At 41.1% G+C, this 27,696-nt stretch overlaps 1 protein-coding gene across 2 annotated transcripts in view; it reads right to left on the bottom strand.

Moving 5' to 3' along the window:
* Window positions 1-27,696, bottom strand: part of hspa12a (heat shock protein 12A) — a 45,703-nt gene that overhangs the window by 3,936 nt on the left and 14,071 nt on the right. The window contains exons 2-11 of one of the 2 annotated variants that reach the window (XM_080450054.1): window positions 23,634-23,710; window positions 22,690-22,817; window positions 18,721-18,907; window positions 17,725-17,829; window positions 17,323-17,439; window positions 10,670-10,841; window positions 4,844-4,930; window positions 3,030-3,134; window positions 2,616-2,874; window positions 544-647 (exon numbers count right to left, since the gene is read on the bottom strand). In XM_080450054.1, coding sequence (XP_080306180.1) covers window positions 544-647; window positions 2,616-2,874; window positions 3,030-3,134; window positions 4,844-4,930; window positions 10,670-10,841; window positions 17,323-17,439; window positions 17,725-17,829; window positions 18,721-18,907; window positions 22,690-22,817; window positions 23,634-23,710 — 1,341 coding nt within the window. The remainder of the gene's footprint in view (window positions 1-543; window positions 648-2,615; window positions 2,875-3,029; window positions 3,135-4,843; window positions 4,931-10,669; window positions 10,842-17,322; window positions 17,440-17,724; window positions 17,830-18,720; window positions 18,908-22,689; window positions 22,818-23,633; window positions 23,711-27,696) is intronic. The other variant, XM_080450055.1, reaches the window with a different exon arrangement.

Below are 27,696 nucleotides of genomic sequence, written 5' to 3'. Positions count from 1 at the left end.
TCCACACAAACACGCCCCGCACTGAAGCTATGAGAACAGGCTATATTATCTATCTATCTATAACAATTGCGCGACGCAATTATTATATTTAATACAATTAGTTAGTTCTTTTAGATCGCTTTTAAAACACCATTCTGTTTGCTGCTGCTTTTAACAGTTATTATTTCCCCCCTTTCTGATCGCCTTTCAAAACACCTATATTTAATACTATTAGTTAGTTCTTTTAGATCGCCTTTTAAAACACCATTCTGTTTGCTGCTGCTTTTAACAGTTATTATTACCCCCATTTCTCTTCTGGACAATTTTCCTATGAATGGAAGTTTAGTTTAACTGTTTACTGTAACTGTACATATTTTACAAGTACTTGTAAATTGGCTATTTTTGCTACTTTTGTGTGACACTGTAGTGTAGTATGACCAAGTAGGGCATTCATTTCCGAAAAGAAAACATAAAAAGTTGATAAATAGAGATACAAGGTTTCTGCCTGACAGCAATGATATAACGTTCATACTGATGATGTCACTGGATAGGACTGTGGCTTACTGAGGTGCTGGATGATGTGGTCAATGGTGGGCTTGAAGAGGGAATTCATAGCATCTGGATTCATTCTCAACATCCCTTGGGAGGACCATTTGACAAAGTCCACACTAGAGAGGGAGGGGAGACGAGGAAAGGGGAGGAGAGGAAGATGACATTTTTTGGATTAGAAATTTAAATTAAGATTAACGCATGATAGTAATGGTAGCTCATGCTACATTATTATACAGAGTAAAATCCAGAGTGTTCATTTCACCCTGAGAGTTAAAAAGGGACCTTTTTATACTCTCAGAATTTAATTAACTATCCTTTGCTGTGTACTCTGAAAGGGTGAATTACAAACTGTGTATGACGTTTTTATATGCTCTGATAATTACAGACCCATAATAACGAAAAAATGCATTTGCCCGATTATTTCATCTTTACTGTATAAACCAAACAACCTTATGTACAAGCCTACAATACAGTACAGTAGGTCTCAAAGCCCATGTGGATCGATCCACATGGGCTCTCCCTGGAAGATATGAATGAAGTACAATACATTTTTGGTATTGCTTACATGCAGCAGACTTTCAAGCCATTCTCTACAGGCCTATCTGTTTTCTAGGCACTGCTCTCAAGCACAAATACTGAAAACAGCCTATAAGATCCATCTGCTCTGATCCTTGGTCTGTGTTTTGTGTGCATAGTCTGTGCAACACATGCGAACGCATTGATCCCTCCCAGGGTTTTTCAGCACAATGAGACAGACATTTACAGTCAGGAATCAGAGGATTCTGTGCACCACTGCAGGCGGTTTCTGCCATATAAACCAGCCAACAAAACAAATACAGTACATGTCCCTGACACGTAACAATAAAACGAGATACCACAAAATACAAGGCCTGCCTCTCCTGGCTTACAGTTGAGAATAGGCTGTCTTTTAATACACTTGTACTGTTCAAGTCAGTCATGAGCAGTACAACTCCTGTCTATACATACACAAATTGTTTATAGTAATACTGTGCATGATCATAACACTAGAGATTCCAGTAATGGACAGCTTGAATTACCTGGTCCAAGAACCAATGCTTTAAGCAGATCTTTTATTTATAGATCACTTTGGAATAACCTGCCACAAAACCTCTGCTGTATTTACAGTAAATTCACTTTTAAAAAGAATCTTGCATTTGATTTAACACTGTAAAGTTGTTTTTTGTTTTCTGTTTCTTTTCTCACATGTATTTTCAGCCATCTTATTTGTTAGTTTCAATATGTATTGTGTGTTGAGTACTGAAATTTAATAAATTTGTATTTGCAACTGTATTTATTTGTTTGTATGTTTTTTTATGTGGACCCCAGGAAGACTAGGTGGTTGGGATCCTTAATAAAATCAAATGAAATACAGATGTATACTGTAGATCAAACTAAAACTCAGCATCTGTTTTAAAACAGACTGAAATAACAGTGGCATCCTCTGTTAAAATTGCCTAGTGGGTTGACGATGGGTTGCGAGGTGCTCCATTACTCCGATCCGCACCAAACTTGCCACGAACACTGTTTAGAGGTGTGGCTTGACAAGAGTCACACCAGGGACCACGTGTGTCCCACAGCTTACTGTGTCAGGCCCCCCCCCCACAGGGGCCACAAGTTGCTCCTTTCCGCACCAAACTTGCCAAAAACACTGTTCAGGGGCCTAGCATGGGAATAGTCAAACCAAAAACCTAAGTTGCCCAGAATACACATTATGGCGCTACAGCAGTGTTACAGCAGTGTTACAACACTTCAAATGGCCATAACTTGGTGACCATTGCTCTGATAAATATAGGACTAGATTTTAACATAAAATGTTGTTTGTCTCTTATTATAAGAGACAGAGCCAACACTCTGGTTTTGTTGCTTGGGATAGGAATAGACATAGGCATAGATACCCTGTTGGTAAATTCATTCTAACTGCCACTGTAGGAGCATGCAAGTAGGTAAAACACAAAATTTCATCAGCAGTGAATTGAGATCTTCACCTAACATTGCATGACGTCAACAAAATGCACACGCGCGTGCACACACACATACACACACACACACACACACAAACTCACTTGCTCTTGCGCAGGGCATGTTCAACACTGTGGCCCCTGAACTTCTTGTAGTAGTCGATGAAGGAAAAAGGCAAGTTGATGTTGAGGGGGTTGGTTCTGTCAGGGGCCGCTGCCCTCTTCCGAGACTCAAACGCAATCATCAGGTCGACCCAGGCGGCCGGCCTCTTGATCTTGAACTGGTCAATGAAATCCTGACCAAAGATCCTACACAGGAGCTTCTCGAACTCATAATCAATCCCGATGGAGCCATAGGGACCACCTATGCAGAGAATGAGAATGGGAATGCAAGTCTCTATCAGCTTACAGTACACTGTATGGCTCAATTGACATGGTGTGAACTCAATTCATTGTATTGAAGAAGAAAATAAAGAGAGACAGAGCGAGGGAAATGGAGATCTTCAGCAGAACGCTTACCTGAGGCTTTGTATAGCTCCTTCAGGTGTCCCTCTGGAAGACGGATCTGATGGACAGTGAGGTCAACTGTTCCTCCTCCACAGTCAACCACCACATAACGGTCACCTACGTACACACGCATATACACACAAAAATAAATTACAAATAGTAAAGTGCAGTGGCTCAGAAACAAGCCATCCATCTTTCTTTTCTTTGGCATCTAACATCTTTCTATTAATTCATGAAACTGAAACATGAAACTGAAATCTGTGAGTGTGTCACCGGTCTAGTTACATAAATGAAGTCATTTTATCATTCTCAACATGATTTCTTGTTCTGTCTTCCAACATCTGGTGCTTTTTGACCAAAACACTGCTTCTATTTTAGGAACAGTCTCGAGGGACTGTGAGTTGTTGTGACACAGTGCTCTAGAAACTCTCCAACCAGTCAAAAAAGTATTGTTGACCTAGATTTTCTATCACTTAGGTTTTGAACATTTTTACCATGAAGGATTTGGCTCATGTGGGTTGGCTCATGGTTTGGTCAGTCAGGTGGATGCCAATTAATAGCCTTGAGTTTAGAGACCTCACGCAAATGAGGCCACAGCAGCGACACTGTGCCGCCGCAATTCACACTCGCACTAGCTGTAAGCAACTTAGATTCTATAATGCTATCTACAAAACCAACTCTTGACAGCCCATTCATTGAAACCGAAAAGGCTGATTTTGATTGTATTAAACTACGTCAAACTCACCAATATTGCAGCTGTACAGAAAGCTTGGGTTATCCTCTTTGTATCAGTCAAAAAAAATCCCATAAAAATCCACCGTAGAAATGTTGAGATACTTTCTGTCAATAACTTCCCTGCAGGTGATTATGTGTTGGAAGTTTGGAAGCACTTGTTTTCAACAACGCAACGTCCTGCTGCCTTTTGCATTAAGTGCAATTACGAAACAGGTGATACACAGGACTGACGAGCGCTTCCAAACTCTAACACTCAATAATCACCTACAGAGAATTTATTGACACAAAGTAGGTCATAACATGTCTACGGTGGACTTTTATGAAACAAAGACTTGACAGAAGCTTTCCGTACAGCTGCAATCTTGGTGAGTTTAACGTTGTTTAATACAATTGTAGGACTTTTCGGTTTAAATGAATGGGCTGTCAAGGGTTGGTATTGCAACCTTAGGTGCCAGATAGCATTATAGCATCTAAGTTGCGTGCGTTTCGTGCATTTCTAAGATAACTTTAACATTTTCTCTATTGCCTGAACCTCACAGCTAGGTAACAGTAGTCTTCTAAAGACAGGTCCTTGTTAATTCTTCAATAATTAATTCATATAATTAATGCACATGAACCCTAGCGTCCCTATTTTGGGGTTGACATTCGGCAAAAAATTGCCAATCTACAAGCTCATAGCGCGTTGTAACGCAACACGTTGTGATCTTGTAGATCGGCCATATTCGGTGAAGATATTTAGTGTCGAGAGAGAAAAGGAGGGGGCCTAGTATGGAGCCTTGGGGGACTGTCAACTAAGTATATACTGGGTTTAAGTAGTTAACTTGAAGACCAAATGCCATATTCAATTAGTTACTGCAGTGAGTTTAACTCTTGCAACACTCAGATCAACCAACAGATGTCACACAATCAGTGACCAATATGAAAGTCAATAAGCTCTTAATAGTTGACATCAAAATGGTTGCTGCCCCACTCAATAACGTCAAATTTTGATGATTGGCAGCATAGGAAACAGCAAGAGCAATTACCCCATAAAGAAGAGGGAGGGGGAAAAAGCAGAGTGAAATGGGAGTAAAAGAATAGAAAAACTCTACCTTCTTCCAGTTCCGACCATAGCTCCCCTACGACATTTTCCACCAAAAAGGTGCGGCTCTGGCGGTTGCGTCGGCCATGCTCCTTGGCTGGTTATTGACAGAGAGAGAATGTCCCAGTGAGTGTGACAGCAGGCAGAAGCGCTTGTGTGTGTGAGGCTTGTGTGTGTATGATTGACCATATTCATATGGCGGCCATTTTGTTCTTACATCATACAATAGGCTTTATGAAATAGCAAAATGGCCGCCTTGGGAATATGGTCAACGCTGAGGGCAAGCGACAGGCTGCGCTATGGTGCTCAGAGTGCTGTGGGGGGTGGGAGGGGTGTTAGGGCTGGGAGGTGAATTAGCAAGGCTCCAATGTGGTCACATATCGACAACGCTGTCACTGCCACTGTGAAATTTCATTCAAAAATGTATACTTTATAACTGGTTCTTGCTAACGGTTCCTGTGGCTAGTGATTAAAAGATATTCTCAGAAAATGTTCATACCTTTATGTGCCTATGAAATATGACTAGTGAAACAAAAAGTTAGCTAAAGGTTTAAGGCCTTTTACGACAGACAAAACCGTGATGACATAAGACTAATGTGTGACCTCTTTATCACTGACTAACAACAGGAAGACATGGTAGTAAAGAGGATTACGGCATCGCAGAAGATGTTAGATGGACATTTCCTCCCAAACAGGGGAAACAATACAGAAAAGGAAAGAGTATTTTCCGACTCTCATTAGCTTTGGGGAGGGCATGAGAGAGGTCTGTCATTGTTAGCATTACGTCAACACACAACCAACACTGGCCTAACAGGGACATTAAAACTAAGAAATGAATGAAGCATGATTCACTTCAAAAACATCCTGCTTTATACAATATAGTGCTCAATATAAATTACAAAAATATATATATATAATATATATATATATATATATATATATGTTATATACTGTATGTTACCATTTAGTTAGAAGAGGCCTCATCATATCTAATAGCTGATCTTCGGTAAGACTGTATGTACCACATGTTTTACCATCAAACCAGAAGTACTTTAGTAGAATAACATGGCGGGAATCACATTTTGGGTCAAAAGTGTTAAGGGAGAGGGTGTGTGAGAATGTTAGTGTCAGATGGAAATGGCAGCAGCAGGGCATAATGTAGTTTCCTGTGGAATTCCTGCATCGCAAAAAAAGACCAGGACTGGAAAGAAAATGTGTTGTAGCATCCTGTTTGAAAATGTACTGGACACACAGACATATATGTTCCTAGATACTGTGTGGAGGAGAACTAGTAGGCTATTATGGCACTTCATTCCAAATCAAGGTGTACTGTATTTAAGCAACACCATTTTGACTAGAGACCAACGCAACATGCTACTCTGCTCTTCCATTTGGAATATATCAACAGCAGCTCATGATAATGATTATCAGTATGGATTCTAGCCTAAGTATTCTCGTTTTTGTCTTTGGGAATCGGAAGAGAGCTATTGACGTTTAGCAAATATGTACTGTGCTCTACAGACTACAGAAATAACAGATGCATTTAAACATCAAACAAACTCGGCCTGCCTTACAAGCTGTGCTTACAGCACACACTCCTAGCCTGAAGCCTGAACTGACATAATCATCCAATCGGAGTAAAGCCAAAACATGTCATTATAGAGTTAACAAAGTAAAGGCGAAGATGGAATCTGCTGTAAAAACATGTCCACAGCCTGTAGCACTATATAGCTAGACAACCAGTTAACATGGACGGAAGCAATTAGAATAGCATATTTGCTTTGATCGTATGACTTACGAGGTAAAAACCAGCCCCATGCCATGAACATGTAAAGCTGCACACAGCTTGAGGGTGTCCAGCATTAATAGCAACAGCAATGTTTCATTTCCTACAAAAAGCAGTCAGAATGGTTGCATAAATGTTTGTAACTATACTGTTCTCTACTAATACTCTAGCTTGTGTTTACACACCAAAACCTTTCATGATTGACTGTCTGCAACCCTAAATATGTTGTATGTGTTTTGTTGTACGTGATATTCTTGTCAGAATTTCATGTCAGCAATGTTGGCTTTACACGCTTAATGGTTTGTGCTGCCAACAGACTGCAAAATGGTTAGAAGTGTAATCACTTCTAACCATTGATCTGATGCCAGATTTAGATTTGGTTGAGTAACAAAATAGCTGATCTACAAGCTCACAACATGCAACATTATGGGGAAAGTGGCAGGGTCACTAGTAAACTTCTTAACTCTCTCAGTGCCACGCCCCGAGATATCCCGAGTTTTTCCCGAGTACCCTCCCTGCCAGCACGAGAAATCCAGAGTTTTTACTTTTGACTGTGGTCGCGCTATTCTGTTTATTTTTCATGATCACTTTCGCTTCCTGACTCCTTCAGACTCATTGGGTTCCGGTTTCATGACGCAGATTCCGTTTCCGGTTCTCATTTTTTTTCCCGCGGTCATTTTCGGCCAGAATAGGGAAAGTCACGGTTTTTCACACGGTATAAAAAACGAACGGAGAGGTCCACGTCTACTCTCTTTGGTCTGGGTGACGATCAATCATCGTAGTCGTGTATCACATCGTAATTTAGCCCGATCAACGATTGTCGAAAATGTCAACATCCGGTTATGACCGGATGTGACGTGAGCCTGTTTGGGAGGGGGCGAGTGAGCCAGCGAGGTCATCAATGTGTCGATTTGTTGCTCTCTACTGGTAGAACTGTATTATGGGTTTAAAACCCCAATCAGATAATTTATTTGAATGAAAAATTACAAAATTACAAAATAAAAGAAAACGCAAATTGCTGGCACTGGGGGAGTACTTTATGAAAATACTCTTGGCAGTGAAAGAGTTAAGTCAGAAGAAAACAAACATTCAGCAATTTCACGCGACTCCTTGCCTCCTTCATCTGATTCAATGTATTTTTCTTGATATGTGAAGAGAAATAAAGCAATTATGTTCTACCTGAAGGTTCTGTCAAGTTATTGCAACTCTTTTAGAAAGTGAAATTCCCATTCAAAATCGTTCTTTATATCAACTAGACGCGTCGCAATTCTGGGAAATTGCAAAGTGTGGTTGCGCCGACGCCATTCCCGGGTCGCCGCCGCCGGGACTCGAGGGATACGCCGGGAGGAATACCCTCGGAGGCCGCGCGACGTGCGATTCGAATTCGGTGATTCGGATTCGATGATTCGTGATACGTGCCGTTTAGATTTTGATAAATAGGCCCCTCCCACTAAAGAAATAGGCCCCTCCCACAAATGTAACGGCACAATTATATAGTCACGTCACTCCTGAGATCACTCGCGTTTCATTGTGATCCCCTCAAAAATCATGTTTTTGCATCTAACGGTTACGTTTTGTGCATTTGTGGCGCCCCCTATGGATCAAAGTGGAAATGCTTTTGGGGATTTGTTGAGTAAACCACCCTTGACATGTGATTCCAATTTGTGATTGACCGGACGTTTCGTTAGGTTCATTGCATGGGTCCAGAGATCATGTGTATCGATTTTTGTGAGATTTGGACAAAATACGTGGGAGGAGGAGCTAAAAGTGTGTTTTGAAGAAAATTCAAAATGGCAAAAAATCTATCCTGACGCAAATGGGCGTGGCCTATATGGGGAGTTGCGTCATGACCCAAGGAATCCAGGGGAATATTTTATTATTCTACGACCTACGGTTCAAGAGTTATAGGCCAAAAGGTAAAGTGGGCTGTTATAGCGCCACCATGAGGTCGACTGGTGTGATTATATTATTAATAATTTGGCAATAAACTATGAACCTCCCCTCAAAGTCTTGTAACTCTAGCCTTTACGGTTTCTGAGAGAAAAATACTTGAATGGGAGTTTTTTCATTTTCCCATAAAAGTGGATGGGGAAATTTTATGCACTAATAAATCAATATCAAGTAAACCATACAACCAATCTCTTAGTAAAATGATAGCCATCGATTCCCGATGAACCCGGTCAATTTGATATATGGCACGAGTGTGGGGAAAAAAACTGTGGGAGGAGAAGCACGGCAAAATAAAGTTTATCTATAAAGAAAGAATAAAGTTCATCTATTACTATAGTCTGGTTGCCAGTGGCGTAACGGAGGGGTAGCAAGTGATGCAGTGCAGGGGGGCCACCAGCAGAGGGGGCCCCGCCTGCGCTGATACAAATATTTTTACAGCAAAAAAAAATAAAAAAGTTGATTTATATTGGTCAAATAGAACCGAATTAGACCCGAATTAGACCGAATTCGCTGCACGCGCATGCATGTACGTGAAACTCCCGCGGGGAGGCCCCGCGATTCTGCGTTACGCCTATTCGGGCAACCACACTAATTATATCCCTGAAATGCCTAGTAGCAGTTTTCTGGTTCTGAGCGAGTCAATTCAGATAAATGACCCTTTTTTCTTTGAAGGACATAAACAAAGGCCAGATTCCTCCTCACATGAGATCAATGCATCTATTGAACTGTATGTGAAAGCAATGTGTCAGCGATGTCAGTCTCCATATATCAATTAACTGTATGAGTGTAAAAATGTTGCACAAAGCTCCTTGATGTGCCTTTCAAAATACAAAGCCTAAGTAGTAAACGTAATTTCCATTTCATGGATGGGGCTATAAAGTGAAGTAAGTACAGTCTTTCAAATGGCTGTGTACTTTTGACGGACAAAAAAATATAACCTTTACTCACTACCTTGTGCTTAAAAGGATATTTCACTTTCAGGTTTCAAGTTGCTTGATTCAGTATTTAGATATTTTATATTTTATCAAAATCCATTTTAACTATGATAGATTCAATGAAAACACCCGTCCTTGGTTATGGTGACTGATATTGTCCTAATACGTGAGGGGGGCATGTTTTTTCAATTACTTTTTTCATTTAATTTATTTCATGTTATTATTATATTAGATTTCTTTCATTTTCCCAAAAATAAAAGATTTTAAATTAATCTAACATGGTTAAAATGGAGTTTGAAGTTACAATGGGTTTGTATAGGAAAAAAGGGCGTGTCTGATAAAATGAATATCAAATATCTAAATACTGAATCAAGCAACTTGGGGTGCTCACAAAAGCCTGGGTAGTTAAAATGACCCCAAACATGTTTGAAAGTGAAATATCCCTTGAAGCCTTATTTAGAAAGAAAAATGTATACATTATTTTTCATGCAAGTGGATGCTAATGCTTCATTGTTGCTCATCCTCCATCGAGAAGAAGAGAGGTGAGAGAGCAATGAACTTCTCAATTTGTGCTTTATAGCAGCAATATGAGGGGGGTAAAGTAAAATAGATGAAACTTGGAAAAAAAGGAAGCATGAGCAGGATAATGGATTTACCATTGCTGGTTCACATGCTGGCAAATCATTTATGTCATTGAGTCCATAACGGACCATTTAAAAAATAGACGCATATAACCATGCTTGCAACGACAAAATCCAGGCACATGTTGTGAAAATCAAAGTATCATTCCATGAATGCAAAAACATACTGAAACGTGATGTATAGGGTGACAAACAGGTTGATTCCATGCATTTTGGAGACTGCATTGAAAATGATAGTGTGTTTACCATGACCTGGAGAAACTATTCCATTATGAAAGACTCAAAATGAGGGAACATAGCACATTCAAATGTCAACATACATACTTCAATAAAAGTCTTTACTTGCAATATTTGGCGAGTGATTTAAAGAGTACACAATGAAGCGTAACATTAGCATGAAAACACTATGAATGAAGACACTTTTGAGGTATGATGACTATGAACGATTATAATATAACAGTTTTAAACACTGGTAAAATATGCTGGGTTAGCATCCCTCAGCAGCCGCTGTGCCTGCAGCTTACCCTGGGTCATCCCTGCTCCCACGTTGTCAGTGGGGCTGAGGCCGTTCTGAGTGGTCCGAGTGTCCAGGTCAATCATCTGGTGTAGGCGGAGCTTGCGGCAGTAGATAGAGGCCGCCTCGGGCTCCAAGGCGATGATCAGCTGCTCGGGGTTCTCGCGGGAGACCAGGCCAGACTGCCAGAGGAGAGAAATGGACACACAGGAGTCAGGACACACAGGAAATGCATTTTTATTTCCTGCTCTTACTTTACATGTTTCCCTTTCTGCTCAGAACTGCATAATGTCACAACGCCATGCAGCCAGGGACGGTTTAGTCAGTTCAAGCCTTTAAGGTCCACTTCATCGTTAGGGAGGTTATTCTTTTTCAAACAATTAACTTTTTTATTAACGCGGGAACAATGGCTGCCATTATAGCATGGTAACTTTACAGGAATAGAAAGCCTGCAGTTTCTATTAGCTTGGATTCCCCATCGATGAGGTCACTGGTAGGCGGGTTTCTGATCTGTTCACAGCCCTCCTCTGAGACACAGAGACAAAAATTTAACCATATTATAATGAGCATTAGTGAGGACCAATTATATGAAGATAGGTTGAAAATGGGTGAAGTCGTCCTTTAAAGGTTTCATGACATTCAGTTTTACTACACATTAAAAGTCTTTGTCATGGTCCTTAAAACGTGTATAAAAAGTTTTAACTGAAAATTCCACTCCAGTGAGCCATTGCAGGTGTTTTTCTCTCACATTTCTAAAGCCTTTTCAACTGCAATGTCAAAAGTAATCTTTGCCTACGGGTGTCGCTGTTGAGGGATTTTGCCTGTCAATCATTGCCTCTGCTCCGCCCCCCCAAAGGAAAGGATAGGGGAGGGGCGGGGAGGAGAGGGGGTGGGATTAAGTGACTATGACATCAAAGTCAAGGTGCCAATCCCAGATTACTTTTCAGCCTAATTATAAAAATTAAAAAAATAAAATCCACTGAATGTTCAAAGTTCAGTTTTTTTGGGTGTAATTGAGGTCATAAAACCCCCCAAAAAACATAAAAAATTAAAAAAAGTGAAAATGAATGTCATAGAACCTTTAAGAATGAAATGGGAATACCACTCAACTTGTAATTCCTATGGTTTAACAATGCAATGCAATGCAATTAGCTGGCATCAACAACTCTGTCCCAAAGGCAGAAACCACATGAATCTGCTCCATTGATAGAGAATGACTCGGTACTGACAGGGATTTCTGCAAATAATAATAACAATAATAATAATAATAATAATAATAATAATAATAATAATATAATGCTTCCTGGTTCAGCGAAAATGCTGATATAAAATAGTCAGAAAACTAGTCTGTCATTCACTATCTATGCAACAGATCTGGATTTTACGTCTCAAGGAGGAGACCATGGCAGGTTTATGTCTTCATTCCATGGCTCTTGGCCACAGGACAGTGTCTCATATTCACAGCCAACAATTATTGGCCGGTCCTGCATCACAGGAAATATAAGCACATATAAGCATGTGTTCCTAAAGTGAGTGCCACCTTCCTGTAAATTGGAGCTTCCTTGTTAAGTGACCCCCCACTGAGTGTCAAATGCTTTCAGACCATCTGTGAACTCCAGCTGGCTTACTTTAGCATCTGTCTATTCAGGTTTTTGCCTGAAATCACTTTTCAGAAAAGATCTTCAAAAAGTATGCCAAGTAGTTTGACAAGTTCCCCAGTATACTTACTTACTGACGTAGTGAGGGGGCAAGATGATTTTCATGTACACTTTCACTCCATTGTCAGAGTTAAAATAATAATCAGTATATACAGTGTACAGTATATACTTTACATACAATGTACCTCTCTACCATTAAAAAGAACCATATGCCATGAAAGCCAAAGACCACTGTGGGGGAACCAACTATTACATCAACCATTAACTCGAGATATAATTCAGAGTATTACTAAATGATTCATAGCTTTTTGGAGTACGAGAGTTCAAATCCAACAGGAAATTACAACAGTTACTATAAATCACACGCTACTATTAAAGTTGACATCCCAAACGTTCTCATATTTCAAATCTGGCTAAAATAACTCCTGGCTTTGTGGTAGGTTCTTTCATGCATTTACTCATAAAACACAGTTCACTTGTACGTGTTAATATTACTGTTTATGGAAGACAAATAAATCAAATCAAAACTAGAAAAAGTGCTTCTCGGAGCACAGGTCTCCGCCAGGTCAGAAATCGGCCTCATGGTGGCGCTATAACAGGCCCATGTGAAAGTTTTGGGGCAGAGGTTCGGAAATGGCATCCAGGGAGTGTGTGTGCAAAGTTTCGTTGCGATCAGGCCAACGGTGCCAGAGATTAGCTGTTCACAGACAGAAGGACGGACGGACAGGGTGCAAAACATACTCTCTCGCCATGCCTTTCGGCCTGGCGGAGACAATACATTTCTTTATGAGAGCTTTAATACACGATAAGGAAAATGGAAGACAGAGAAAGAAAAATATAGACAGAAAAGATACAAAGGTACATAAACAGGATGGATGCAAGAAATAAATAAACAGACATGTATTCAAAGAAAGAAAGAAAGAAAGAAAGAAAGAAAGAAAGAAAGAAAGAAAGAAAGAAAGAAAGAAAGAAAGAAAGAAAGAAAGAAAGAAAGAAAGAAATTCATTGTGTGTAAAGCCAGTCAGTGAAGGAGGATAGGAGTTTCATGGACAGAAAGAATGAGAAGAGGAGAGGATGACAGACTGAACGGTTGAGGGGAACAGAACACAGTGGTTCCTGGGATGGTTCCATTCCTTTGTCCAGAATGCCATGAATACATCCAGCTACTGTAGCATCCTGATGCTGAGTCACTGCATCGTGTCGCTGATGCGACGACGAAGCATGAATTAAGCATTAATCTTTTCTGTCTTGCTTTCCTTTCTCTCACCACCTCTCCCGTTCCCTCTTTCCTCCTTCCTCCTCCTCATTCCCCCCTCCTTTTCTTACCCCTCCTCATCTCCCCCCTTTGATCCGCTTTCTTTTCTTTGCCCACTCTTCTCAACCCCCCCTCCCCCCCAAGCTCTCTCTGGTCTCTCTCTCACCCTGCCTCTATTCCCTCTGCAGATATCAGGTGACTAAAGAGCCTCCTTTCTGTCTGTTTCCCCTCCCACCCTCTCCCCTCTCGCTGCCAAACACACACACACACACACACACACACACACACACACACACACACACACACACACACACACACACACACACACACACACACACACACACACACACACACACACACACACACACACACACACACACACACACACACACACACACGCATGCACGCACACAACCACCTTCTCCATCACCTGTCCTCTACCTCTCCTCTCCATGTCCCCCCCCCACCCCCCTCTCTCTTCATCACCATCTTCCGGCCCCCAGCACCATCATCATCATCAGTCTTACAACAGCTGACCACACCCTCCTCTGTTCCCCTGTGAGAGTGAGACCGTGAGCAGCAGACAGGCTGCCACACCCATGTAGCGCTCTGTCTGTCTGTCTGTCTGTCTGTCTGTCTGTCTGTCTGTCTGTCTGTACACACGTCAGTGGTGGACAGTAACTAAGTACATTTACTTGAGTACTGTACTTAACCATTTAAACCCCTGTAGAATTAGAGAACTGGACTTGAGTTACACCAAATATAGCCGATCTACAAGCACAACGCATTGTGAGCTTGTAGATCTGCTATTTTTGGCTAATGTTCCCCCCAGAATATGGACGCTGGTGTTGAAGTGGTTACTTTTCTTTTTTTTGCTTTTTTTTGCAAGCACATGACTTTCTGCTACATTTCAAATTGGAATATTGTACTTTTGACTCCACCACATTCCTAGGAAGGAATTCCCACCACATTCTTGGGACTCAAGCTTGCTATTTTCACTATTTTAATATATTTTTTCAATACAGCAATGCATTTGATATTAAAAAGACAATGTTCTTCAAAATTTGTTGAGTACTTGAGTATTTACTTGAGTGGGCAGCGTGGCCTGGGAAGACCCCTTCTCCGCTTCAGAGACACACTGAAGGCCAACCTCAGGAGCTGCAAAATTGATGCAGCAAAATGGGAGGATAAAGCTACCGACAGGGAAGGGTGGAGGCATCAAGTTACCCAAGGCATTGAGACTTTCGAACAGGCAAGAGCGGCATCAATCCAAGACAAGAGAGACCGCAGGACACGTGGACCTCTCACCTCAACACAGGACAAAACTCCCTGCAGTATCTGTGGAAGACTGTGTGTCCCAGGGATAGGGCTACGCTCCCACATGAGGAGCCACGCTAAAAGGAAATGACTGCATGTCTACTCATCCGTCGGATCGACGGGAGACTCCACCATATACTTGACACTGTCCCCAACACACACTGCACACACACACACACACACACACACGCATGTGAGCACAGGCACAAACGGACACACACTCCTCCAGACACATCCCCCTGTGGGACACTCAATGACCACCCCAGTCATATGTGTCTCTCTCTCTCTCTCTCTCTCTCTCTCTCTCTCTCTCTCTCTCTCTCTCTCTCTCTCTCTCTCTCTCTCTCCCATCCGCCTGCTCCCTGGTTTACTGAGACGTAGTCACACACACACACACACACACACACACACACACACACACACACACACACACACACACACACACACACACACACACACACACACACACACACACACACACACACAGAGCTCTGTGATTTGTTATGGTGAGGGCCGTGTGATACCGTTGCTGGGCAAAATCTCATTTAGTGTGAAATAATGAAACAGGGGAGAGGGGATACTGTGCAATGTATTGTACTCTCACTGGTTTGTCTTCTGCAACAAACACACACACACAGGCTCCCAGGATGATTTTCTTTAAGCATTCCCTTCTTTCATTTGGTTCTTTCCCGTGTCCTCTACGACAGTCTGCAGGTCAGTGTGATGGATGATGGCAACTGCCTGGCTGCAGGTGTGTGATGAATGTGTGTGTATATATGAGCACTAAACTCTGTATACAAGTGTCTGTGTGTGTGTATGTGTGTGTGTGTGTGTGTGTGTGTGTGCGCGCGCACACACGTGTGTGTGCATGCATGCGTGCGTGTGTGCGTGTACATGCTGTGTATGAGGGTGAATCTTGATTAGTGCCTCGCACTGCAGCTCACGGTGCCGCACCTCTCGTTCCCTCCCTCCCTCCATCTCTCTCTCTCTCTCTCTCTCTCTCTCTCTCTCTCTCTCTCTCTCTTTCTCTCTCTCTCTCCAATCTATCATAGTGTAGCAGCAGCTGCTGCCAGCAAAGCAGGGTGGTAAAGGAAATCATGCCCAGTCATCACTTAATCTAATCTGCAGTACAACAGTCTTAACAGTAGATGGCGTTTTCACGCTGCATCACCTCAAATCAGAAGAATTCCGGCCTTAAAGGGACAAAACCACACTTTTGCAGTGTGTTTCAGTTAATTGTTGATGGTTATTATTACCTATAGAAACAACATTATTTATGATACAATGCAAATTGACTTTTTTTTTGGCCTTTCGCTGTGTTCATACATTTCAATAGTGCAGTGCATGGGCAAGCAACTGTCTGGCACGCCCATACGGTCTATGGCTGCCATTACATTAAGCCAGTGGCTCTCAAAGTGGGGTCCAGCGATCCCTAGGGGTCCTTGAGGGGGTTCCAGGGGGTCCCTTTAAAAATCGGTTTAACCCTATGGCTATTGGAAAATAATGAACACAGCGATTTCCTTGAAATTTTCAGCCTCATGGTGTCGCTATAACAGGCCGATCTTGTTTTTACCTATAACTGCACCAATCTGCATAAAACTTGTATGTGCACTAGCTGGAGGCCAAGGAAAAACCTTTGCCCTGCATTTTTCACATCTGCCTTTATAGCGCCACCAGGAGGCCGACTTATGTAATACACATTATTTAATATTACTTCTTCAGATCACAAATCAGTACACATGATCTCTATAGTCATGTGATCAATCTGTTAGATCTAAAAGTTTGCAGGAGTGGCCCGTTTTGAACAAAATGCCTCAAATCATGAACGCAGCGTCCGATTGCGGTGAAACTTTGCACGCACATTCGCGCTAGATTGAGGAGCAAATGCCACCCTTTGACATTGTCCTATTATAGTGCCACCAGGAAGCAGATTTTTGCAAAGCATTTTTTTATATTACTCCTACAGATTTAGCATCCTGCAAATCGGTACACATTATCTCTATAGTCATGTGATCAAGACGGATCTGTCTGATGTGATGTGCCCTACAGCACAAATATAGAGATGATGCAGAAAATCATGATAGTGTCCCTATACCCACTTGAACCCTAGTGTTCCTATTCTGGGTACTGGGTGAACAAAAATAAAGTAGCTGATCCACAAGCTCACAACGTGTCGTTTTGCGGTGCGTTGTGAGCTTGTAGAACAGCTATTTTTGGCAAAGAGATTTTGTGTAGAGGGGGGAAAAACTGGACCAAGAATAGACTTCTGGGGGACCCTGCTCAGTGAGGTATAGTGTTTATTAAGTGGTTAAATGGTGGATGTTGAAAGGAGAATGGCTCTTGAAAGGTAAAAAAAATAAAGAAAAGGACATTATGATGAATTTGAAGCCAAGTTTGCGTGTGCATATCTGATGATCACATTGAAGCCTGTACCTTATAGGCGGCCTCCCTCATGAACTGCTTGGCTGGCATTTTCCAGATGGCTGGCACGGTGATCACCCATCTCACATCATTGTTGTCGAAATCACCTCCTGTCTGGTCACTCAGCTCCTGCAGGGGACAAAAGTAGCTTTCAATCCCTCTGAGCTCTGATACAGTTTGCTACGCCCAAACCAAACACAGATCAAATTACAGTATGGTGTATGTTAGTCATCCTTATGTTATCATAAGAAAATAACGATTTTTTATTTACATTATGAAATATACTTTACAATATACCTGAACTTATTCTAATTGTACTTTACAATACCTGAACGTATTATAATCAAAATGGGCCGGTTCCTTCATCCGTTATGAAGGTTACATTACCTATTGCATTGTTATTGTTTGTATTACCTTTAGGGCTTGCTCCTTGAAGAAGGCCAGTGCGTACGCAAATATATCCAGGGCTTTTACTCTTTTCCCATTGGCTGCCAGAAGGTCTGTGTTGATGGACAGATTCTGATTGGAGCAGAGAAAATGCAACGGGTAAAAGTTAATTTAAATGAACAAAATACCACGTTGGTGTGAAGGCCAGTCAGTCAGATTAAAACATTTATGGTAATCCACATTAAGTCAGTCAAAATTTACCAAAACCATGCACTTTGAATCTTTTCAATTGTCAATGTTGTGTTACAAGCAACACAAATGGCAGATATGTAGATGGATGCTGCAAATAGCCCTTAAAGTGTAGTAGCCTAAAGACAATTTTTCCAGAGCGCAGCGTATGTTTTTAACTGATTACGCGGGAGCGCCGTGTTTTTGGAAACTCCAGCACTGTGAAAAAGCGCGGAACTTGTGTTTTGCGCTTGCGCGTTCACGCGTGGCGTTCTTATCGGATTGCCGAGAGTTTAAATATTTTCAAGCGTTTTTTAGGCGAGAGCCTACCGCTTTCAGCTGGGAAGAAATGCTTTGGTGGACACAGAGCCTAATAGCCTGTCCAGATCACACCAAGCCCAGCTGCATGCCAGTGGTAAATTATGTGCAATAACAGTAGAATGAGCCAATGGCTGCTGCTGGCAGAAATGCTGTCGACTTGGCAGGGAGGAGAGAAACCTGGGAATTTGCAGCAGTATCAACTTATATTGCCCGTGGAGAGTCACTTAGTAATATGACAGTGGAGTGTGTGTATGTACTGTCGATATCCATATGTTTTAGATATACTTACACGACAAGTATACTGTGCATACTGTATGTGTGTGTGTGTGTGTGTGTGTGTGTGTGTGTGTGTGTGTGTGTGTGTGTGTGTGTGTGTGTGTGTGTGTGTGTGTGTGTGTGTGTGTGTGTGTGTGTGTGTGTGTGTGTGTGTGTGTGTGTGTGTGTGTGTGTGTGCGTGCGCGTGTGTTTTCTTACTGCAGTGGTGTGGAGTTTCATTTTGAATTTTTCCAGGTAGAGCCACTGTTTGGACTCGGAGGGGTCCAGGTCGTGGTAGAAGTCACGTGCTGCGTAGCCAAAGCTGTGAAACTTCCTGTCTGGGGTGAGCAGGATGGTAGTAGGAGTCTTCTGATTGGACACGCCCGGGTCTCCTCCTTCCCAGCGCCTAAGAAGAGACACAGACGAGTTTAACCAATGGCCGACGCATTTCTCACATCCCCATGCACCTAACATTGACCACTTAAACCCTCTAGACTTAGTAAACTGGACCAGAGTTGGCTCTGTATTTGGCTACTTTCATGACAAATCTCTTCGCCAAAAATAGCACATCTACAAGCTCACAACGCGACGCGTGGTGAGCTTGTAGATCTGCTATTTGGATAATGTTCCCCGCAGAATATGGATGCTGGGGTTCAAGTGGTTAACCACTTTCAACCTGGTGATTTTTCATCTATATTCCCATAATAGACTTTTTTATTTATTTTTAATAACATTTCTAAAATAGCATAAATGCAATGTGTTGTGGGCTCGTATATCGGCTATTTTCACTATTCGTCATACGACAAGGTATATAGGAAGTCCGTTTCTCTGTTTCTAGGATAATACAATTCCACTATAGTTCAGTGCAAATGGAGGCCAGCTATTTTTAGCGTTTGCTCTGTTCCTTGGGAGACAAAGTGTGCCGGATTTGCACTAGGTGCATCGATGGTGGTTGTCTCGATAAGAGACACTTGCTGCTGTGAAAATTAATCAATTCAGGAGATTTGGAGATAGAATCTTTTTTAGTCAATGTGAATAATAATGGTTATTATCTTTCTCAGTTTGGTGGTGCTGTTGAAAGGGCTGTAGATACTGTTGTGCTGTTGTTATCGTCATAGTTATCGTCGTCATTAGTGAACGCTATTATAGCCTGATGTCAACCCGGCTTAGATACAACATTATAGATATTATATATCTATGTAATATATTATTATGGATAGATCCAACAATAACAAACCAAATTGCACTGTAAATTAGCCCTGATTGTAATGATGACAGATGAACAATTTACCATAACTTGAGTGGAGCTTGAATCGCCATAATCTAGAATAGTCTATAAACAGAACAGTGCAGTGAAATGGACATCAATAATGCATGCCTTTTCCCCTCACCAGTAAACAGCAAGACCGGAATCTGGCTGACTATGTATTCAACCATCTGACAGTCACAGTCAACATTTTAATGTTGCAACTGGGTGGTGAATCACGCATATTTATTCTCTTTAACATATATTTTCTTACAGAGAATGTTTTTTGGAGGACGCTCTCTTTATAGGGACATTTTGAGTTAAGGAATGCAGAGCCAGCTGCCATTTTCTGAAAAGTAATTAGCAACTCAGGTTGGTTTTCTATAGTTATAGCATTGAGCCATCCAGACAGATTCCTGAGCCATTGTGTAGTCCCTTCCAGTGAGGCCAGCTGATGAATGCTAATGTGAAGTCCCAGTCTATGAAGAAAATACACCATTCACTCTAATGCATTCAGACACATTTATTCAGCTGAGGAGAGCTCAAACCACAAACAAGAGCATTGTGTAGTCTTATCAAATGAGCCAAATCCTTTATTCTAAGCAATTGACAATTCTTCACTAAGATCTCTAATTACGAATATGAAGGTGCCACCTATAAATGTACAATAGACAACATTGAACCAGGCTGTTTAAATCCAAAGACATATAGTACAATAGAGTCTGTTTTTATTTATTTTAATCTTAAACTTATTTTATTGTGATTTCTTAAGTTGATTGTTTTTTAGTTTCTCTCTCCCCTGTGTAAAGCTACTTTGTGTACTTAGAAAAGCGCTATATAAATCTGAGATATTATTATTATTGTACTACTATGTCTTTGGGTTTAAACGGCCTGGTTCAAGGTTGTTTATTGAATAGAAAACATTGTCCCTTTGCCACCACAACATGAACAAACTCAGTTCTGAGGGCTTATCCAAAGAAGCCATTGTTTGGGTAAGGATTTGGATTGCAAATGGCTCGGTCCAAACTAAATAATATGAGGGATCTGGAACTGTTTTAACTGAAAGTCTAGCAGCGCTAGTGAAAATATCTTGCTCAACTTTTATCTGATGGTCAGAGTTAATGACCCATGTGTGGAAAGTATTCCCCAACTGATGTCTGACATTGTACCACCTGTGTTGTCAAATGTGTATTCAGAGGAAGAGCTGTCCATTATTGAAAAGAAAGAAAACAGTTTCTCCTCAAAAGAAATATTACTGATATCAACATATTGCACAGGTAATAATTACAAATCAGACGATGGACTCTAGTCTATAGCTTTAGTGATGATACTTGAGGAAGCAAGCAGACATTATGCATCTAAAGACATTTATATGTCTTTACATTTTCGAAAAAGCAATTTTCTATTCTAATTTGGAATACAGGACTTTTACTTGTAACAGAGTATTTCTACCTCGTGGTATTGCTACTTTTACAGTTACTGAGTTACGGGACTGAGTACTTCTTCCACCACTGCTGTGAGGTAGAAGATTCACTCGTGAATAAGTCAAAGTGAAACACCTGTCAGCCTTTGATAGTGTGATGGCTGCCGACTCCTGTGGTGCCTGGCACGTAGGGGAGGAAGACATGACCTCTGGGGTCATGACACCCAAGCTCTCAATGCTGTAGACCAGCTAATTCCACAGCAGAACCAGGCATGCCAGTGTTTAACTACATGAACCAACCTTAGCATCCCTATTCTGGGGCAAACATCCAGTGAATGTTTGCCCACAAAGCGTTCAAGCGTCGCAACGCAAACACATGTTGAGAGCTTGTAGATCGGCTATTTTCGGTGAAGATATTTAGGGTAAAATAGAGGGGGCCTTGTGTAGACCCCTAGGGCACTCCGGTCAACTAAGTATAGGGTTTTAAGTGTCTAAACTCCAAGTAGTTTTTCACCAGTTACTTGCATGTGAACTAGTCTCGTGAGCCAGGCTGTTGCATCCCACAATTTTCAATTGCTTCCGTCATACAGTCTGGAGCACGGAAGCGCTGAAAATGATCCGGGGATAAAGCGGATGTGACGCCTCCTCCCCGCATCTGTTTCGTCTTATTTAAAGTTGTGCAAATACAACCAAATATAAATCAAAATAATCGAAGCCTATGTAGCTTGCTGCTTAGCAAAAATGGAAATACATTATTTTAATGTAAAGATATTTTAGAATATATTTTCGTGAATGGAAATGATAAACAGATGACAGCTTCCTTTCTAGGCTTTCTGGAGGTGTAGTTCCAGACTCTATATAGCATTTGGAGATTGTGGAATAGCTGTCTGGCTACACGAGACTACTCGTGACCTCACCTTCAAATACATTAAACTCACTATGCTCTCGCTCATTTTCATTTTCACAGACATGCTAACAATTGAGCAGATGCTCTCGTTGTGTGAAACTACTCAATAAGTGCAAAGGAAGAACCACAAATTCAAGCTGTACCATAAATGCAAGCAATAGTGAGTGCACACGATACAGTGGAAATGCTACAACTGAGTTAAATATAATTGAGAAACAGACGTTTCATACACAGTAAAAATGAAACCAAATGAATCCGTAATGTTTTTGTTTAGTTTTTACCAGATTTTTATTGGATTTTAATGTGGAGCTTATATATCATTTATACCGTTTACACCAACCATGCTTAGATCTGTCACCAAAACATTAAATATGGCCACTGTTACACACTAAATATAACTGAGGTTCGTCTGAATCTGTCTCTCACTCATATTGATGCAATGTCATTCATTCACTCACTCTCTCACTCCCTCTCCGTCTCTCTGTCTCTCTCTTTCTGTCTCTGCGTCTCTCTTTCTGTCTCTGTCTCTCTGTCTGTCTCTGTGTCTCTCAATGCGCCCCCTCCCCGTCTCTCTCTCTCTCTCAGTGAGACTGCATTGCAGCATTGGCTCACCTCATGGTGTGAATGCACTCAGGCTCCTTAGTGAAGGCGTAAGCATAGCCGCTGGATGTAGTGCCAAAGTCAATGGCAACGACAACAATGAAGGAGGGTCCTGATGGAACTTGATCTGTGTCATTTGGCTGAGGAGAGACACAGTAAAATGATGATCGGCTTAATTTTTCTTTGCATGCTGTTTTATTGTCATATACACGGCAAAATCCTAGGGTTAATTTAACTGTGAGAGAGTGCAAACGTAACCAAATGAACCGTTGGGTCCAGAGTGCTGGGTCTCAGAGTGTACTGTTACAAATGGATAAATAAAGACTCGGGATTTTGCTGTGCAGAACACATGATTAAGACAGGATCAGAATAGATGAATGTTATTGTTCACGCGGACAGGTAAATATTTACATTGATCTACCTGTTACAGACATGACTACTTCACAAACAGATGTACAAATCTAGACAATGTAGTCTATATTTGTACAGCGTATATCTCTCCACGGCTAAGAAAATAAAACATTACAAATTGTCACAATTTATCACAAGAAATAATAATCAATGACAAAATGACAGCATTCAAGGTGAATGAAAAAAGTCCAGCTAAAAAAGGACAACCGCCATTCATTGGTGAATTGAAAATGACTTACTTACTTAATTGAAAACTGTTTTAATTGGGATGTGTCTATAATTTTCATATTGCCATATTTGGTAACCGCTTTATAAAAGCAATATCTCATCCCAGGCTTTCTGAAATTAGCCTATTGTGATTATAACACTGTTATGGGGGTTGTGTGATATAATGACAATATACTGTACCACGGCCCGGTATGGTATATTTCACGTCTGTTCAAATAAATAAATAACTTGTGTTGCATAAATATTTTACAGGTTTTTTGGCACATCTTCACCAAAGGCTCCAGACAGAGGAAGAAGAACAAGAAGTTTTTCCTCACCTGGGTATGCGAGGGAGACAGTGGGGTGATTCCAGGGTCACCCATGCTCTTGGCTGGAGATGGAGTTGCCATTGCATCTAGATAGATAAACAGAGAGAGAGAGAGAGAGACACAAACGGAAATTAAGAAACTGTAAATAAATGATATTGAGATTATTCAGATGAAGAAGCAATGAACACATCGGTAGATCTACAAGCTCACTTTCTGCTTTCTCTGTGATTCCACACGACTATCCGGCTGTCCAGTTTCCTAACAATTTCCAAACCATTCAAACAGAAGAAATTGCCCATCGCACCTGCCTTTAAAAGACACAATTATGACATTTCAAGTGAATTAAAAGTCTGTCTCTCCATCTTCCACTATCATCTTCATTAGTTTCCCTTAAAAGCCTCAGTCAAAGGCATTTTCCTTTTCAGCATACACAATAATAATTCTTCCTCTGTGTATTGTAAGTGTCCGGGAGGATCGTCTCACAACGGGACGTCATGTTATCTGTCCTGTTTTTCTGCCTCACTCAACCTTTTCTCTCGTCCACCCCTACGGAGTGGATGAGTGGTCTGACCCTTAATACACTTTGCCAGGCAATTACAGTAGAGAATTACGGACCACCTGTGGATAGACTCTCCATCTACACAGCGCATCTTCCATGTTCCCCCATGCCCAATCTGAAAAGAACCCTCACAAACTTGACTTTCTTTACTTCCAACAATGGGGATAGAAAGAGTAGAATGAATGCTCCTGTGGTAAATAATGTCTGGTGTGAGTGGTTATTTGAGGGTTGGCTCGCCTGTTCTTTTTTTTCTTTCTTTATTGTATTTTCTCGGTTTGTTTACCTGCGTGTAATAAAACTTTGATTAGAGTTCTTGATGTCGCATTGATGTAGAAAATGTATTTGATTACAACTTTGAAATTGGTTTCTTTTGAATCTACTTGTTCATAAAATACAAAATGAAGCTATGATGTGAAATCCTAACAATCATTTGTGTGACAAGTTTGTGCTCACCGAGTTATAAGTAACTCACTGATCCAGCGACGATAACAATGGGTACTTGGATTGAATAATAATGGTGTATTCAATTTGTTGAATCCAGTGTTTATTTCTATAATGGTAATCTCAAGTGTTTACACTATTATTTGACACAAGGGAAAAGACTCCAAATGGAACTTTTTAAAATCGCCAGGCTGTCCTGACAACCAGTGTTGTCCTGTCTGCTTATTATAAGCAACTTTGGGCTTGTTTTTCTCCAGTGTTGCTTGTAAAAAAATTGGTAGTTGCGGGTTGCAGTTTTTTGGGCTTGTTTCTAAAGTGTAGAGCTTATTTGGGCTTGTTTCTAAAGTGTAATTGCTTTCTCAAACTTCCCCCCCCCCCCCCAAATTAACATGTACATGTGAAAATATTTTGTGCCATGGACTGTTTCCAAAACATTTATTTTTCAAGATTTGCTTTAACAAATAGCAGATGTATATATAGGTTCAAAGTGTTCATGTGGCCTATATATAGTCGCTTCTTTTGGGCTTGTTTTCAGAGTCCTGGTTGCTTGTTTCTCGCACAAAATCTGGCAACACTGGTCCTGACAACACAGACCCCCACGCAGGATTACTTTTATGAATAGACTGCTGTAGGGGGCGCTCTGCTGCTGTACTCCAACTGCCACCTATGTTTTTACTGACACGCCTGATATATGCTGCCAAATGATGTCTCACGTCACCTGCACATGAGACTATGCAGAGAGGTTCTATGTCTGTTACTATTCTATTGCTGCACCTTACATACATGTGTGTTACTATCTGCTGCTATTTTAACTGCCTCATTCCATTTGTATTTCTTCTAACCAGGCATGCATGCATCCTATGTATAAAGTATATCTTACTATACTCATATCAGGAATATCTGACCTGCTTGAATATGTAGATATTTCACTCAACTCATTAGGAACACATGAATATGTGACCTGTTTCCCTTGTTCCCTTGTCCTCTCCATTTCTATTCATCTACTTACTGAGAATTACAAAAATAAGGCCAAATCATCATCATCATCATCATCATCATTATCATTACATAACTTAATTGCAGTGATTACATTTCTAACTAGAAAAAGTGCTCCTCGGAGCACAGGTCTCCGCCAGGTCAGGTAGGTTATTGTGGGGCAGCAATGTTCGGAATTAGCCAATCAGGATGGAATATGAAAAATCGGACGGAACCATCTTGATCACTTGACTATATGTGTACCGATTTGCATGATGTTTGAATTTGTAGGAGTAATATAAAAGAGAAAAGTGTTGCAAAAATGGCCTCCTGGTGGCGCTATAATAGGGCAATGTTAAAAGAGTGGCATTTGTTCTTCAATGTAGTGCGAATCTGCGTGCAAAGTGTCACCTCAATCGGACGCTGCATTCATGATTTGTGGCATTTTGTTCAAAACGGGCCACTCCTGCAAACTTTAGATGTCAATGTTAGCCAATCAGGATGGAATATGAAAATGTTAAAAGATCCATCGTGATCACATGACTATAGAGATCAAGTGTACCGATGTGCGTGAAATTTGGATAAATTCTGAAGGCTTAATATCAAAAAATGTGTTTTACATAAGTCGGCCTCCTGGTGGCGCTATGAAAGGCAAATGTGAAAAATGCAGGGCAGTTGTTTTTCCTTGACCTCTAGGGAGTGTGCGTGCAAAGTTTCATGCAGATCGGTGCAGTTATAGTTAAAAACACAAATCGTCCATTTATAGCGCCACCATGAGGCTGATTTGAACATTTTCAAGTGGCATTTCTTCCTCGGCCTAGTGGGAATGTGCGTGTGAAATCTCACGGAAATCGCAAGCTGCGTTCATGATTTGAGGCATTTTGTTGAAAACGGAGCAATCCTGCAAACTTTGGAAGCCAACCTTAGCCAATCAGGATGAAATATGGAAAATTGGACAGATCCGTGTTTATCACATGACTATAGAAATACTGTGTACTGATTTGCGTGATGTTTGGATAAAATCTGTAGGAGTACTGTCAAGAAATGTGTTTTGCAAAAAGCGGCCTCCTGGTGGCGCTATAAAAGGCTAATTTGAAAAATTTGGGGCAGAGGTTCTGCTTTGGCATCCAGGGAGTGTGTGTGCACAGTTTCACTGCGATCAAGCCAACGGTGCCAGAGATTAGCTGTACACAAAATGACAGAATGACGGACGGACGGACACACACACACACACACACACACGGACGGACGGACAGGGGGCAAAACATACTCTCTCGCCATGCCTTTCGGCCTGGCGGAGACAATTATCAAAGCAACATCCCGAGTGTTAATTTAACTGACCCATTGTTCTATGTACGTTCATAAGTCTACAACAGTACATTTATCATTATATTTTGCTGTGTGTGTATTTTCCTCTGTCTGTAATGGGCAGTAGAGAAAAGAGAAGTCCGCACACTGGTAGCTCCCAATAGAAAATGTAATAATTACATTTCTACTGGGAGATACCAGAGTGTGGACTTCTCTTTTCTCTAATGTATGCATTTTTGTTCAGCACCAGAATTATTTTTTGGGGATGTGCGTGCTTCCTTCCTTCTAATGAAATCCTTCATCTATTTTGAACCCATCTCAAAGTGTCCTACACAGCAAACCCCTGAGTGTTAATATAACTCCAGTAATAGGTTGTTTATTTGATTAGTAATGATTTAGCACAATTTAACTTACTTAACATCTACTTAACACTAGTTTGGCCCTCGTGCCTCACTCATTGATCCTGTCATTTGTCATATATATGGGGGGAAATGAGGGCAGTGTTGCCAGATTTGGCAAGAGAAATAAGCAACCAGGTCTATGAAAACAAGTCCAAAAGAAGCTTTAAACTATCAGCTATTTGAAAAACACTGGTCTACAAGCTCACAAGCTTGTAGATCTGCCATTTTCACACAGATCTTGAAGAACACAAATCTGGTAAGGGGGTCCCTGGCACAAAATATTTTCAGATGGGGGTCTGTGGACAAATACATTAATACATTCATTTGGGGCCCCCATAAACAAGCCCAAAAAAACTGCAAATAACTACCAATATTTACAAGCAACTTA

The sequence above is a fragment of the Gymnoscopelus braueri genome, assembly GCF_963280865.1.
Source record: "Gymnoscopelus braueri genome assembly, chromosome: 14".
Lineage (NCBI taxonomy): Eukaryota > Metazoa > Chordata > Actinopteri > Myctophiformes > Myctophidae > Gymnoscopelus > Gymnoscopelus braueri.
This window is presented reverse-complemented; position numbering and strand designations above follow the sequence as displayed.